General features: G+C 34.7%; 1 protein-coding gene across 5 annotated transcripts in view; it reads right to left on the bottom strand.

The window, feature by feature from the left end:
• LOC108741634 (protein unc-13 homolog A) overlaps positions 1-15,365 on the bottom strand; it is a 105,088-nt gene that overhangs the window by 84,320 nt on the left and 5,403 nt on the right. For all 5 annotated transcript variants that reach the window (XM_018476492.2, XM_018476495.2, XM_018476491.2 and 2 more), the window contains exons 2-3: positions 8,561-8,604; positions 799-889 (exon numbers count right to left, since the gene is read on the bottom strand). In XM_018476492.2, coding sequence (XP_018331994.1) covers positions 799-889; positions 8,561-8,604 — 135 coding nt within the window. The remainder of the gene's footprint in view (positions 1-798; positions 890-8,560; positions 8,605-15,365) is intronic.

The following is a 15,365-nucleotide window of genomic DNA, read 5'->3' as shown; positions in this document are numbered from 1 at the left end:
TGTCCATTGATCTCATTAGCACGCCGTGGACTTGACAGAACAGTAATCAATTAACTTGTTGACTTTAAACAGCGTCTACCAAATAACTACTAACTGCGTGATGTACGCCATCTGTAGAAATTTGTTAGTAACTGTAGGTTCATTAGTGTTTGACAAGGTCCTTTATTTATTAAGGATATTGACTGGTTAAACTGAATCCTTAGTGTATTCCTAACAAAACAATAGTACTCGGATCTATTGTAGAGGGTAAATATGATAAATTTTATTATCATAAATATAACTAGTTCTTCCCCACTTCGAATTATTTTATTAGTTCTTCCCCCTTATAAGTCAGTGTGAGTTCGAAACTATTAGGACCATTGCTTCGAGTGGCCGAAATTTACTTTTCTGAACAATTTGTGTAATGACTTTCTTTGTATTAAAAATTGTTTGAAAAATTAAATTTGAAGGAATTGTTTGTAAATAGGTATGCAACACGTCGTACACTTCAGCATAAGAAATTGCTGATACTAACTACGTAATACTATTACTTTGACCTGTGCTGACAGCACTCATAATTTATTTTATATACTTATATTAATAAGTGAAATCAGCTGCTTTTCGACTTTTATCTCATTATCCGTCGGATTAATTTGTAGAATTTGTTAGTGAATAAACTGAACCCTACACTAACAAGAATTAAGAACAGGAGAGACCCTGATTATCAATTAAGTAGCATGAGATGTCAGTCTGTGATGTAAATACTATATGTATATGTGTATTTGTAGAAGTGCGTATGTCTATGTTTACTCGACTTACCAAATCCGACACGAGAGGTATCGATTTCCGGCGGGGCCTGATATCCGGCATACTGTCGATGTTGCTGTAAAACGGATTGTCTCCAGGATGTCTGAAACAAAATAGAATGGAGGCGTAGTCGTAAAGTCAAAAGCTATCCTATTTATTTGCAATTAAATCTACCATTAACTTGTTCACAATAAAAAAGAAGCTAGTGAAGCGCAAGTGGGACTGACTTCAACTCTTCATTTTAAAATTAAGTTCTCAAATAGCTTTCAGATTACTTGCAAGTTTTTCCCCTATTACACAATAATGGAGTTGTAATATAATAATATATGTCTAAAAGGCATGATTTTAATGATCCCCCCCCCGAGGGTTAATTTAACTCCAAAAACAAAAAGAAGCATGTTTGGACTCTACTTAATGCAACCGTTTTCCAAAATAAACAACAGTTATATGTCTTATCTTAACTAGAATTGTACAGAGGAGGATGGAAAAAAGGGCGGAAGAACTATTAGGGGAAGATCAATTTGGGTTCAGAAGAAATAGAGGAACGCGGGAGGTCATTAGAGAAAACGATAGAAAAATGAAAGAGTGCGTATATAGGATTTGTGGATTTAGAAAAGGCTTTTAAAAAAAGACAATGTTAATTGGGACAAAGTGTTAAATAAACCTAAAAATGTAGGGATGAGTTACAGAGATAGAATAGTGATACTTAGTTCGTATAAGGAGCAACAGGCAGTTATAGAGCTGGGGCTGCAACGTAGAGAAGTAAATATGTTTTGAGCGCGGTGCTGTATGCGTTCGAAATGTGATAGAGGATAGAGAAGGTTGGAAATGAAGAGGTATTAGAAAGAATAGGAGAACTGAGGACTCTATGGAAGTCCATAAGAAATAGGCGAGATGGGTTAATAGGACACCTTCCCAGGCATGAAGATCTAGTCAGAGACATATTACGGACAGAAACGGTAGTTAGAAGTGGGCTTAGATTATATTACTGTTGGCAAATGGTTAAGGATGCAGGTTGTTTTAGTTTTAGGGAAATGCGCGAATTAGCTCAGGATAGGAAAGAGTGGAAGTGCGTGTCCAACCAGTCTTAGGACTGACGACTTTATGATGATGATATGTTGGTATTTAAACTAAAGTAAAATGTTCTTTAGCAAACATATAAACAAGGGCAAATGGATTAATGTAGTTCTTTCACGTAGACTTTCCGACAACTTCCGGTTTTCAACTTTCAGGAAGTTTTCTGGTGATGCGTACCTACAGCACTTAGTGAAAGAGGTTCAATGAATGGTCGACTGCTTTCTATTGACCCTAAGAAATGTATTGCACGAGCTCTTTCATTCCACACTACACATCTTTCATGAGAGTGACATCAATGCAACCTGCATTGTACGAGGGTGGATTGATAAGTTTCCGGCCTAACCAAGAGATGACGCCACTAGGCCTACCTTGAGGTGACATTCTATAGTACCATCCTTGGATAGCTTGTAGCTATAGTTTCAGCCCGATCTCCTTGCTAGTGTAGGTTTGACAGCACGCTGAACAAGACGCCTCTGTGGTTTTCGTAAAAATGGAAAAGCAGGAAAATCGTGCTGTCATCAAATACTTTTATTTGAAGGGGTTAACGCCGAAGGTGATTAAAAAAGAGATGGACTCAACACTGGGGACATCCTCCCCGTCATATTCAACCGTTAAGCAGTGGGTTTCCGAGTTTAAAAAGGGTCGTGTGAGCACCTCTGATGGGCCTCGCTCAGGACGCCCCGTTGAGGTCACAACTCCAGATATGATCGAAAAAATTCATCAAATAGTGCTGGGAGACCGCAGATTGAAAGTGCGTGAGATAGCTGAGACCTGTAAGATGTCATATGAACGTGTGCAACATATTTTGCACCAACATTTGCATATGGAAAAGCTCTGTGCAAGATGGGTGCCGCGTTTGCTAACAGTCGACCAAAAATTGATTCGAAAAAACATTTCTACCGCAAATTTGTCATTGTATAAGCGTAATCCAAGCGAATTTTTGCGTCGATTCGTAACCGTTGACGAAACGTGGGTCCACCACTACACTCCTGAAACCAAAGAACAGTCTAAACAGTGGATTGGACCAGGGGAACCAACTCCAAAGAAGGCAAAAACAATTTTTTCGGCGAACAAGGTTATGGCTACTGTTTTTTGGGATGCAAGAGGTATTATATACATTGATTACCTTGCAAAGGGTAATACTATCACTGGTCAATACTACGCAGACTTATTGCAACGTTTGAGCCACGAGGTGAAAATTAAACGACCTCATCTGGCGAAGAAAAAAATCTTGTTTCATCACGATAACGCACCAGCGCACACGTCAATCGTTGCGACGGCTAAAATCAACGATCTAAAGTTTGAATTGATGCCGCACCCTCCTTACTCTCCAGACCTAGCCCCGAGTGACTATTTTCTGTTCCCTAATCTCAAAAAATGGCTTGGCGGTAAGAGATTTGCGGACAATGAAGAAGTAATCGAAGCTGTAAATGGTTATTTTGAGGAGCTTGACGAATCAGTCTATAGAGATGGCATTAATAGACTGGAACACCGCTATGAGAAATGTATCAGCCTTGGAGGAGATTATGTTGAGAAATAAAAAAAAAAAATTTTTAAAAACCTTGTTTTTCTTGGTCAGGCCGGAAACTTATCAATCCACCCTCGTATATATCATCTTACTTCTTATTTCTGATATTTTTTTAGTGCAATAAATGCTTCGGTCTTTATATTTCTCCTTTCTATTGACTTTCATGTTCAAATTTTAACTGCCATTGTTTATATTTTATAACGGATTGTAAAATTGTTTACTAGTTCTGATAAAACAATAACAACGATAGGGAAAATTTGGTGCCTACTTATTTAGATTAGTGGCTAAAACGAGTACTGCTTCTTATAATCGTAAGGGTTCCTTAAGACTTATAAAAATAAGTTTCCCTCTTCAATGTTTGTGTTTTGATCCGGAAAATTATCCATATTCTTACAGTCAGTAGGTAGGGTAGATGACAGTACTACCACGAGCATGTTATGGGGTAAGTTGAGTACATCCCGAGTATATCGTAGGGTATGATGAGTGTACTACAAGTATATTGTAGTTGTATACATCCCGAGTACATCGTAATAGTAAGATGGAAGCACTACGAGTATGTAGTAAGGTAAGATGACAGCACTAACACGAGCATGTTGTAGGATCAGTTGAGTACATCACGAGTATATCGTAGGGTATAATGAGTGCATTACGAGTATATTGTGGGGTAAGTTGTGTACACCCAGAATACATCGTAGGGCAAGATGAGAGCACTACGAGCATATTGTAGGGTAAAATAAGAGCACCACAAGTATATTGTATGGTAATATGAAAGCTCTAACACGAGCATGTTGTAGGGTAACTTGAGAACATCACAAGAATACCGTAAGGTAACAGAGCGCACTACAAGTATATGGTAGGTAAGCTGTGTACGCTCCGAGTACATCGTAGGGTAAAATGAAAGCACCACAAGTATATTGTATGGTAATATGAAAGCTCTAACACGAGCATGTTGTAGGGTAAGTTGAGTACTTCACGAGCATATCGTAGGTAAGATGAGTGCACTACGAGTATATCGCAGGCTTTGGAATGAAGTTCCCCATTGGTATTTAAATAGGAGTATAACCGGCAAGCCATATATAGTTACAGTGGCATATCGACCAACCTTAGACTGCTGCTGATTAATGGAGACTACAAACTACTTAGTAGTATTCCACTATTTACGAATTAATTAAATAATTATCTAGATATGCTTCTGTTATCGCTATGACAAGCTGATATTCTAAATTGAAGAGGTATTTATACTGTCTTGTAAATATTTTAAACATATATAACTATACTTTCTTATTTGTATTCTCATCTGTGACAATTTATTGTCACAGAAACGATTGTCATTTTGATGGAGTATGCCTACCAATGCCTACTAGATTGTACATTTTACGCTGTGCGTTTAGGTATCTAGTAGGCGCATCCATCATGCTGTAATCGCAAGTTGACGCTTTAAAATCCCGATCAACGGGTTAATTGATCCCATGTTCCCTTAACGGAGATTTAGCCTGTCTGGATGTCGTAGCTTGCGATTATGGCGTATTGCCGAAACCGTATTATTGTCCCTTTTTGCGAATGCATGGATACTTAATGTGCAAGTATGAATGCACAGTTCGCAACGACGACAAATGCGGGGCCGACATTAATTATTGTGCTTTATCAATTATGCATGTAAAGCTCGAGTCTGCTACCAGTTGCGGCACACACAGAAAATCGATAATTCACCAACAACGTTCTTAGGAATAACTAATGAAAACTCTGAATAGAAACGTTTTTATAAAAAATATAACTGAGTGACTAAATGAACAGTTAAAAGCTCTAAAATTTTGCAAAAACATGGAACCAAGAATGTATCTCCAAATGATTAATAGATGAAAACCATAGTTTGATATAACTTTGAGAAAAGGTAATTTTATTATCAAAGTATTAATATAGGTAATATACTTGTTAGGTATATTGTTATCAACCCTTATTGCATAATTTAGTAAAAAAATGCAGTATTATATGAAAAATTCAGAATTCTGTAATGATTAAATCAGAAAGTTAACCGTATTCTGTTCGAAAATATGCCCTGAAACACAAATATTTATTTTCTCTCTTATTTAATTTGAGTAACTATAAGAGACCAAACCAACTTTGATGTATACATATATGTATAATTGTTATATTTATAAGTATACCTATATATCTAGAACTATCTCTTAGATAACTGTTCACAAATAGTTTGGTTCAGCATGTACATCCTCAATTACTTGTTGATGTTCTTACACAGCTTAAGCCTAGTTAGATCAAACGTCAAGGATTCTTCCTTTTATTCCTACATTTTCCAGTAATAGATTTTAATATTTTTGATTCCTTTTCACTGGTTTTTGTTCATTTTTTGTTCTACCAATGAACGTTCCCTTCTTAATACAAAATATTCATCACGGCAGTTCTTATTATTATCACTCGCAACAGCTAGTTTTTCCCTCACCTAATGGGAGTGTTACTAATTTATAACAAACTCAACGGACTTCATTCTGCCATTCATAAAATTGTGTTCGTAAAAATAAATTTCATAATAAGAGTTTTAATAAACGATAATATATATTATTTTTCACAAAGTTCAAGTACGCTTCGGTAGGTATACGAGGGTGGATTGATAAGTTTCCGGCCTAACCAAGAGATGACGCCACTAGGCCTACCTTGAGGTGACATTCTATAGTACCATCCTTGGATAGCTTGTAGCTATAGTTTCAGCCCGATCTCCTTGCTAGTGTAGGTTTGACAGCACGCTGAACAAGACGCCTCTGTGGTTTTCGTAAAAATGGAAAAGCAGGAAAATCGTGCTGTCATCAAATACTTTTATTTGAAGGGGTTAACGCCGAAGGAAATTAAAAAAGAGATGGACTCAACACTGGGGACATCCTCCCCGTCATATTCAACCGTTAAGCAGTGGGTTTCCGAGTTTAAAAAGGGTCGTGTGAGCACCTCTGATGGGCCTCGCTCAGGACGCCCCGTTGAGGTCACAACTCCAGATATGATCGAAAAAATTCATCAAATAGTGCTGGGAGACCGCAGATTGAAAGTGCGTGAGATAGCTGAGACCTGTAAGATGTCATATGAACGTGTGCAACATATTTTGCACCAACATTTGCATATGGAAAAGCTCTGTGCAAGATGGGTGCCGCGTTTGCTAACAGTCGACCAAAAATTGATTCGAAAAAACATTTCTACCGCAAATTTGTCATTGTATAAGCGTAATCCAAGCGAATTTTTGCGTCGATTCGTAACCGTTGACGAAACGTGGGTCCACCACTACACTCCTGAAACCAAAGAACAGTCTAAACAGTGGATTGGACCAGGGGAACCAACTCCAAAGAAGGCAAAAACAATTTTTTCGGCGAACAAGGTTATGGCTACTGTTTTTTGGGATGCAAGAGGTATTATATACATTGATTACCTTGCAAAGGGTAATACTATCACTGGTCAATACTACGCAGACTTATTGCAACGTTTGAGCCACGAGGTGAAAATTAAACGACCTCATCTGGCGAAGAAAAAAATCTTGTTTCATCACGATAACGCACCAGCGCACACGTCAATCGTTGCGACGGCTAAAATCAACGATCTAAAGTTTGAATTGATGCCGCACCCTCCTTACTCTCCAGACCTAGCCCCGAGTGACTATTTTCTGTTCCCTAATCTCAAAAAATGGCTTGGCGGTAAGAGATTTGCGGACAATGAAGAAGTAATCGAAGCTGTAAATGGTTATTTTGAGGAGCTTGACGAATCAGTCTATAGAGATGGCATTAATAGACTGGAACACCGCTATGAGAAATGTATCAGCCTTGGAGGAGATTATGTTGAGAAATAAAAAAAAAAAATTTTTAAAAACCTTGTTTTTCTTGGTCAGGCCGGAAACTTATCAATCCACCCTCGTACATCTTATTTTTCAGGAAATCGATAAAGATTCTTCGCACAAATAGCTAATGAAACTTTGTGAATCATAACGTGGAAGTAATTACATCGAGGTGGCCCTGTGAGAATCAAATTGATTTACATTAAGACTTACAAACCTAGAGAATATCGAGATCTCTACGACACCCTAGAGCCTTCGGGAGATGAACACATGTTGCGAAAGTTATCTCTGGATTTCTCAAGAGACGCCGTCCAAAATTACCGAGTGCAAAGATGAAAGGTCATTGGTAAAAAGAAAACAAAAAACAATCGCGCCTCTTCGCATATTGAATAGTTTCGATAGCGATAAAACGAATGCCTGAGGGACGAAATAGAATTCCTGACATGGTTCGATTGGCAGAGGCTTTGAAAGAAGGACAATAAGGAAAAAACGGAACTGATTTTCCTTGTTGACACTTACATTTCTTCGACTTACGCAGTTATTCACATTTGGGTACTTATTAGGTTGTTACTAATGTTTGATTACGTATATCAGGAAGAAGGTCGAAAGTATAAAAAAGCAGGTCTTTCGGGAATAAATAATTCATCATTTATTTACAGTATAGGGCCCCGTTTTCAATAAGGATATTGGTGTATTATTTATTCGTAGCTTTCAATCCTTTAGATAATAGAATCCAGTAAAACATGGGTCAACTGACTGCAGCCTTTTTAGAGAAAAGCCATTCAAGATTTCTGGAATGCCCATAAAATTTTATTAAGGTAAATAGTTAATTTTTGGAGCAATTTAATTATAGAATAACTAAGGGAATGGGATATTATGTTTATTAAGGGAACAATCTTGAATTTTATTTATGGGAAGATTAAAAAACGCGACGTAGTTGGAAACTTCTCGTATACAAATCTTAAAGTCAAGGATGTTAAAACAGCTCGAAAAAGAATTCTTGTAAACTTGGGAATAAGCTTTCCAACATAGAAAATTATTATTTATTGGCCAATAAAAACTACGACCGCAGTGGGTATACTGTTTTTCGTTATTTTTTGCTATTAACCTTCAGGGAAAGTTCGTGATAACATTCTATATTCATGTAAAATAATACATTTATAAGTAGACTATAACTAATAAAATTATATTTTCTATTGATTTGTAAAAGATTATCAGACCAATAAAATTGCATTTTATCTTTTTTGGTAGTCTTAAACGTTCATGTTCAATGTTAATGTATGGCTCATGCTAAAGAAAGGTTTTATTGTTAAATAAGGAATACAGGAAATTAATAAACTTACCCATCTGCTCGTCCACCTGAGTCTCCACCGATCCCGCATCCATTCTAAAAAAAAAAAACAAAAGAAAAAAAATTAATAAATATCAACAAAGCTACTAAATCTACAAACACGTGTATTTTTCAAGTACACCAAAAACTTTTACATTTTCCTATTATACAGATTAATAACAATATGTGCAAACTTGTACATATGTAGTATTACCAATATTAACTTATAAATAAATATCAAAACAATATTTCGTAACAACAATTAACAAACAACAAAATATTTGATTAGGTACGAACATGTCACTAATAGGTAATAATATTTATTTCTTTACATCTGTAGAAACTCGCCCTGTAAATTATATCGTAGTATTGGTTACTCGCTCTTCAAGACTAAAATAACAATAAAAAATACCTAACTACAGAAGTATTATATGGTTCTTTAGGTTTACATAAAGTATTAGTGAATGAAAAAGTAGGTACTACAAGACCTTACATCACACGTTATAGTAGGTATATGTTAATCTGCAGGATTACTGATTTTACCATGGCAGCACAAAATAAGGACATAAATTTTTGTGAAAAGAGTAGCGAAAAAGTTTATTTGATAGGTAAATCTAAGTTGGTATTTTAACTCATGCCAGAAGCATCCCAATTGTGTCATAAATCGAAGAATGTGTATGGATTTAGCTTTTCACTGAACTGATGTAACTAATACGTATACCTGTAGAAATGTTTGTAAATTTAAATAAGGAAAATTCATTAAGCAGTTACGATCAGTTAGTAGAGAATCCTTTGGCAATATCTTTAGTAAAAAATTCTACCTCAAAAGAGACAAAAAGGGCCGATATATATTTTTAGAAAGCATGTTCCACTTTTTACAATAAATCCTAGACTTAACGACAACGATAAATGTTTGATTTTAAATGCCGATAGTATAACTTATTCCTCAGATATATTTTTCCAGAAAAGGGAAATCCTTTGCCGACAATGCCGTTGATAATGTTATTTAAATTTACCATTTAAAAATCCTATTAAAGAAATGAGCAATTAAGGCAACAAAAATTCAAAATTTTCATTACACACACTAACTTTATTACATTATAAGTAAAGCATGTTGTAAGAATTTTAAATTATTGGAATCTGGAATATCACATTTATCTAAAAAACAACGGTTTAAATAATTTACTTTTGAATATAAACATATTTTAACCATCATAACATGAAATGTAAACGAATCTCTTTTTGCAAATAAATTAATAGTTACAGACTAACAGCTTTATTGAATTTGCTTTTTATAACTGTTGTAATTTACTATACACTTTCGTTGTTACATCAGCATGGACATGGAATTTTTTATGCAAAAGAAATCCTTTAAGGCGCATAAGCACATTGGTGTGACATCTGTGATCGAAGTTACTGTAGTTCTAAGGCGCTCGGGGTACTACACATCTATTATTGTAAGATTATCTACGTGGCACATATTGGTGCTGGTAAATGACAGCAAAATAATGATATCAAAATTTAACTAAAAAATAATTTAAAACAATGAACTGCTTTAATTACAACTATATTTAAGACAATTGGAAAACCATTATCTGTATAACGATAGCATATTAATATAGACTAACTGGGTGGTTTTTGCTAAAAAGGGATAAATAACGTTTAATTCTTATTGTAATAATATTACGTATGTTTTACAGGGCAAGTTCGTTAGAAAATATTGGTAGAGTAACAAAAATTACCAATCGTAATAGTCTTTGTATACCTATATATATAGCACAAAATTGTTTCATGTAAAATCGTTTAAAAAATACAAAATATTACGTTACATATCCTTATTGCAATTGTAATATCTAAGCAAGCGTCTCTATTATTTTGGGGGGTTAACACATTATCTACGCCATTATGAAATGTTGACGATATGAAACATGATATGAACGAATGAACTTGATGATGATCATGATATGAACATAAACTTCCGATAAAGTAGAAAATTGGTCTTTAAAGAATTTATTTTCTATATTACGAAGTAGCCTTTATGTTTATGATAGTTTTACATGCAGACGGAATCGAATGTTAATAATTACCGAAGATATTCCGTGTTGCTTTCTTTCTTTTTCTTGATACAAAACAACCTTTTAGTATAATGTAGGTAGCAGTCATTAAAATGAATGTTACATGACTGACAGTAAATGTAATTGTGTTATATTGCATCAAAAGTATCGACTAATGGAGGTACTTATTTATATACGTTTGAATAACAATGTACGATTTACGATCCAGGTGATGTAGGTCATAAGGTGATTTAACTATAGATTTTTTGTTCAAATTTCAATTTTGACGTGACAACGTCATATGATTCGATGGAGCCGGCTGCGCGCCCCAAAAAACATGACTCATGCGGCGTTACCTCGCTCTGAGGCGTTCCATTTAAGGCTTGAAGTGCAAGCGAGAGCGCGGAACGAGCGACAAAGAGGCACAATCGGCCTCCGCGTTCGGCAGCGTTCGACATCTGTCTCTTTCCTACTTGAATGAGCGATGCGAGCTGCTATACAATAATACATTTACATGTTTTCGTCAAGCATGAAGTGCAGTGAAAAGTGAATGTGGTGTCAATTGTTTATAGCAACGATAATTGCGGCGATAAAGGTAATGATTCTTTCGATATTAAATATATGTTCAGTGATATATTGTCGAATTGAAGCTAGAGTTACAAAAATTTTAATGATGTTTAAAAGTCGTAAATAAAAGTTGTAAAACAATTACTCAAAGCACATTCATACTTGTAAAAACTATGTACATTGGAAAAAAAATAAATAAAAATTGACATAATTGTATTTATGCGTACAAATAAATGTAACTTGATCAATTCAATTGGGATTTCCATTTACCCCCATCTCTATATCCATAAAAAATATCTATCAAACAAATAAAATTAAAATTTTCTTTTGAAAAATGAAACCATTCCATCAGTATTTTCTTATGACGTTGTCACGTTCAACTATCGTCAGTAAATCGACTTTACAGACAACCGATTTTTTTTTCAATCATATTACCTGAAACGTAAAAGTTGTTTAATTTTAGATAGAAAGGATACCCTAAAATTCGGTATCCAAAATTAGGAACCCAATTAAACATCCTGTTTTATTCCTATTTCTCCTCCGTTCTAATTCACCTAATGCGCCTAAGTAGCTTACTCTCAATTCCAATTTTTCTCATCACCCTGTCATTAATTTACTCAGTCGAAAAATAAAAGCACTACATCCCGGATCGTAAAACATCTGAGCTTAATCGATTCGATGCCTTGAAAGGGAGAGTTTGTTTCCCTTTCCTCCATTCTTCGACGGGCCACGCGACGAACACGGAACAACGGCGTAAAAGGGCGAGGGGAACAATATTATGAACTGAGTAGAACACATTTCTCCTCATCGAAACCCCTTCATATCGAAAATTGGAATTACATAAGTTTCAATAGCCAGTTGAAACTTCTAACAATATCAAAATTCGGAGAAGCGGTTCGACGTTTCTGCCAAATTAAGGATCAATTGGAGTGATATTTGAAGGCATTAGTCTGAAATATTACAACTGCTATGGGATTTACGCTGTTCAACATCATTTAATTCCATTTGGACGTGGAAACTAATGAACATTTTACTTTGCGTTTGTTGTTTACTAATTAAAACTTATTTACTCGTTATCTGCATTGTTTGTGTTTAAAGTATGAACGAGGCCATCATGAGCCTTAATTATATCTCTTTTCAGACGATAAGCCATATGAAAGATCCTAAAACAACTACGGGATGTATCGGGTCCCGAATTTCCAAGATCCGCTACTGACTACGCGTCCGATTGCATATAGATTGTGCCCGATAGGGGGTTGATATTTGATACATATTTCAACAAGCAGATTTATGACGATACATACAAAAATAGATCCCATATTCGACACCATCTAGGAGCTGAACATCGCCGGCTTATAATTACTACAGAATTAGTATTATCGTTAGTTGAATTCAATTCAATTTTGATAGAGGTTCCAATAACAAATAACTGGCTTTTTAAATGGCATGACTACTAGAACGTTAGAATTTATTAGTAGGAGTTTTTCTTTCAAGCAGAAAAAGTTAATTCTTGATAATCGTCCAATTATAAATATAAATTAATGACGTATTAAGAGGTGTCTTTATGAAAACAAATTGCTACTACCTTTATGAGAAAACTTTATTGCCTATATAGAAGGTCAAAACAACATGGTATTAATTTCTATTGTAAAACTGCTTTTATTCACCTATTCTTTTCGAAATATTTGGTAAAAGGTCAAACTTCGAATTAAATATTAATATCTCATGTCCCGCAGCAGTTGTAACAAGGGGAATATTTTTGCGGGTGGCTCGAAATAAAAAATGTGCTATAATGAATTTACTAGAGGATGTCAGACACATTTATAAACAAGTATGTATGTATCTAATATATGTCGTAAAGCGTAAATTAATGTACCAAATTGTTAATCAAAATTGACTTTTGTGTTGTGGAAACCATCAATAGTCTTTCCGAATAATAATCTAATACTGTTAACTTCTCTTTATTATTGTATAAAAACGAAGTGAATGACGTAGCACACAAACCATTCTGCGTTTTTTTTTTTTTTAAGCGCAACATTTTCTACAAACCTTTCGTCGCAGGATTACAATTCAGCTTCGCGATTTCGATCTCATTAAATCTCATAGCCAGTCTCGATTAACCACTAACCAAACCGATCAACCCCCTAAAGAGTGAGTTTACATAATATCCAAGTATAGGCAGTAGTCGCCATGTACAGGATATTTGGACCTAATGAAGTTAGACAAGGTCTTACTAAGGCATCAACTTGCCTGACTGAATCGACGATTTTGATAAGAACGTTTATTCTATCGATAAATTTTTCTGACCAGTTTTTATTTGAAAATATTAATATTAGTGAATCTTTCTAGAATATCAACAACAAAAAAATTTATCTAGGAATTAAGAATGTCCTTTATGGTGCACACCATTGTCAAATTTCTTTTGAGGCTTCAAACAGCTACTACACATCAAACAGTTTCCATCTTCTTTGGTTGTGGTATTTATTCGCTTGAAAAAGCAGTTAACAATTACTCAAGACTAACAACAAAATGACACAATTGGAAACGTTTTTTTTGCGGCTATGTTTTTTGATGGTCTGTGATCAAAGAAAAATTTAATAGTGTTTTTACAATGAGGCAACATCAAAGGAATTTTTCAAGTTGGTAAAATTACATTCGTTAGGGCGCTTGCCTCTTCTTTTATGTTTTCCAAAGCAATTCTACAATTCTTATAGTATGAAAATTGCTAAATTGGAAACACACCACACGCACACCTACACACATAACACACACACACACACACCTACACACATAACACACACACACACAAAAACACACACATTCCTCGGACGGTTGGGTGCCTTTTGAAGATATCCCCTCTTCAGAATTAGTGGAAAGTTAGTGTAACTTTTGAAACTGTGATATTTATAAAAAAAAAAACAAAATAAACTACTCTTTTATTCTCACATTTTTGTTCTAAATTGATGGATACACAGTAAAACTGCTGTCCTGTTGTGTAAATGGACGGTACATCTGACATCCTTTAGTTGTTTTAACGTGATACGATTTGTTGAATTACCAATTCCCCCGAGAGTGTTTCTTAGTCTACGAATAATTGACAAAAAGCTGTTTGCAGGTTTTAGTGTTCGCTTTTCAAGCAACATTGTACTTCGCTGATTTAGTTGAAAGCAAATGGATACTATTTTATTTACCTCTTTTAGGTAATCTCTTATTAGAAACGAATTTTAAAACACTTTCTTTTCATTGTTACCTGTTAGTTGGATATTTTCTTCTACAGAATTCTGATACAAAAAAAATTACATTAAAATGATTTAGAATAATGAACAACTAAAATAAAATAAATAAAAATTTCTTTTGCTATCTTTAATAAGTGTGTTTATCACACTTCTTCGTTAACCGGAGGTAATTTATTTAAGCGACCTTCTTATACCAGATAAACTAAATGCTTTAGGACGAATAGTAGCGAATTTTCGACGCATGCGCGTTTACGAACTACTTATCTTCCAAAGTGCCATCCTAACATGTTTAGTGCAATAAGTGCAGTAATAACATACTTTTGAGGGTAATAAATTCCATTTCTAATAACAGTGTAGAACAAGGGCGAAGTGAAAATGTAAATGAAGTGATGTCGTTTGATTCTATCTAACAGATTGCCTTCTGTGTATGCGCTATGCTATCATCAGTTTTGATGCTTTTACAAATTTGCCCTACTAAACTCCATTGAAGCTGTCTGCAAGTTAGTTGCCAAATGCTTTTACTAAGAAGAATTCAATACACATTAACTTCCGTTGCGTCCATATTTATCGCAAGCGAAATCTTCTCTGAAAAATTAGTAACATACAATTCAATGATACATTACTGTTAATAGTCCTAGCATTTACGAGCCTTGACCCAGTGAATCTCCTATTTGGAAATCTCTTACGTTGAATGGAATTTTTATAAAATCAATATGGTAATAGTAATATTATAATGAAAAAATATGAATATACCAAAATAAATTTCAACTACCAACTTAAATGAGCAGTTAAGTCAAAGCTCACAAATAATGTACTGTAGTAAATATGTTTATAAAAACATTAAAATTGTAAAAAACGACTTATTTTAGTATGCTTTTGTTAGACATTAATAAATAACTGTAGCTAGAATAGCAAGCGCCATCTGTACAGATTTACCAGATACTGCGGATTTATTAGTTTT

This window comes from Agrilus planipennis, unplaced genomic scaffold (assembly GCF_000699045.2).
Source record: "Agrilus planipennis isolate EAB-ADULT unplaced genomic scaffold, Apla_2.0 scaffold259, whole genome shotgun sequence".
Lineage (NCBI taxonomy): Eukaryota > Metazoa > Arthropoda > Insecta > Coleoptera > Buprestidae > Agrilus > Agrilus planipennis.
Note: the sequence above shows the minus strand (reverse complement) of the source record. Positions and strands in the feature narration are given on the sequence as shown.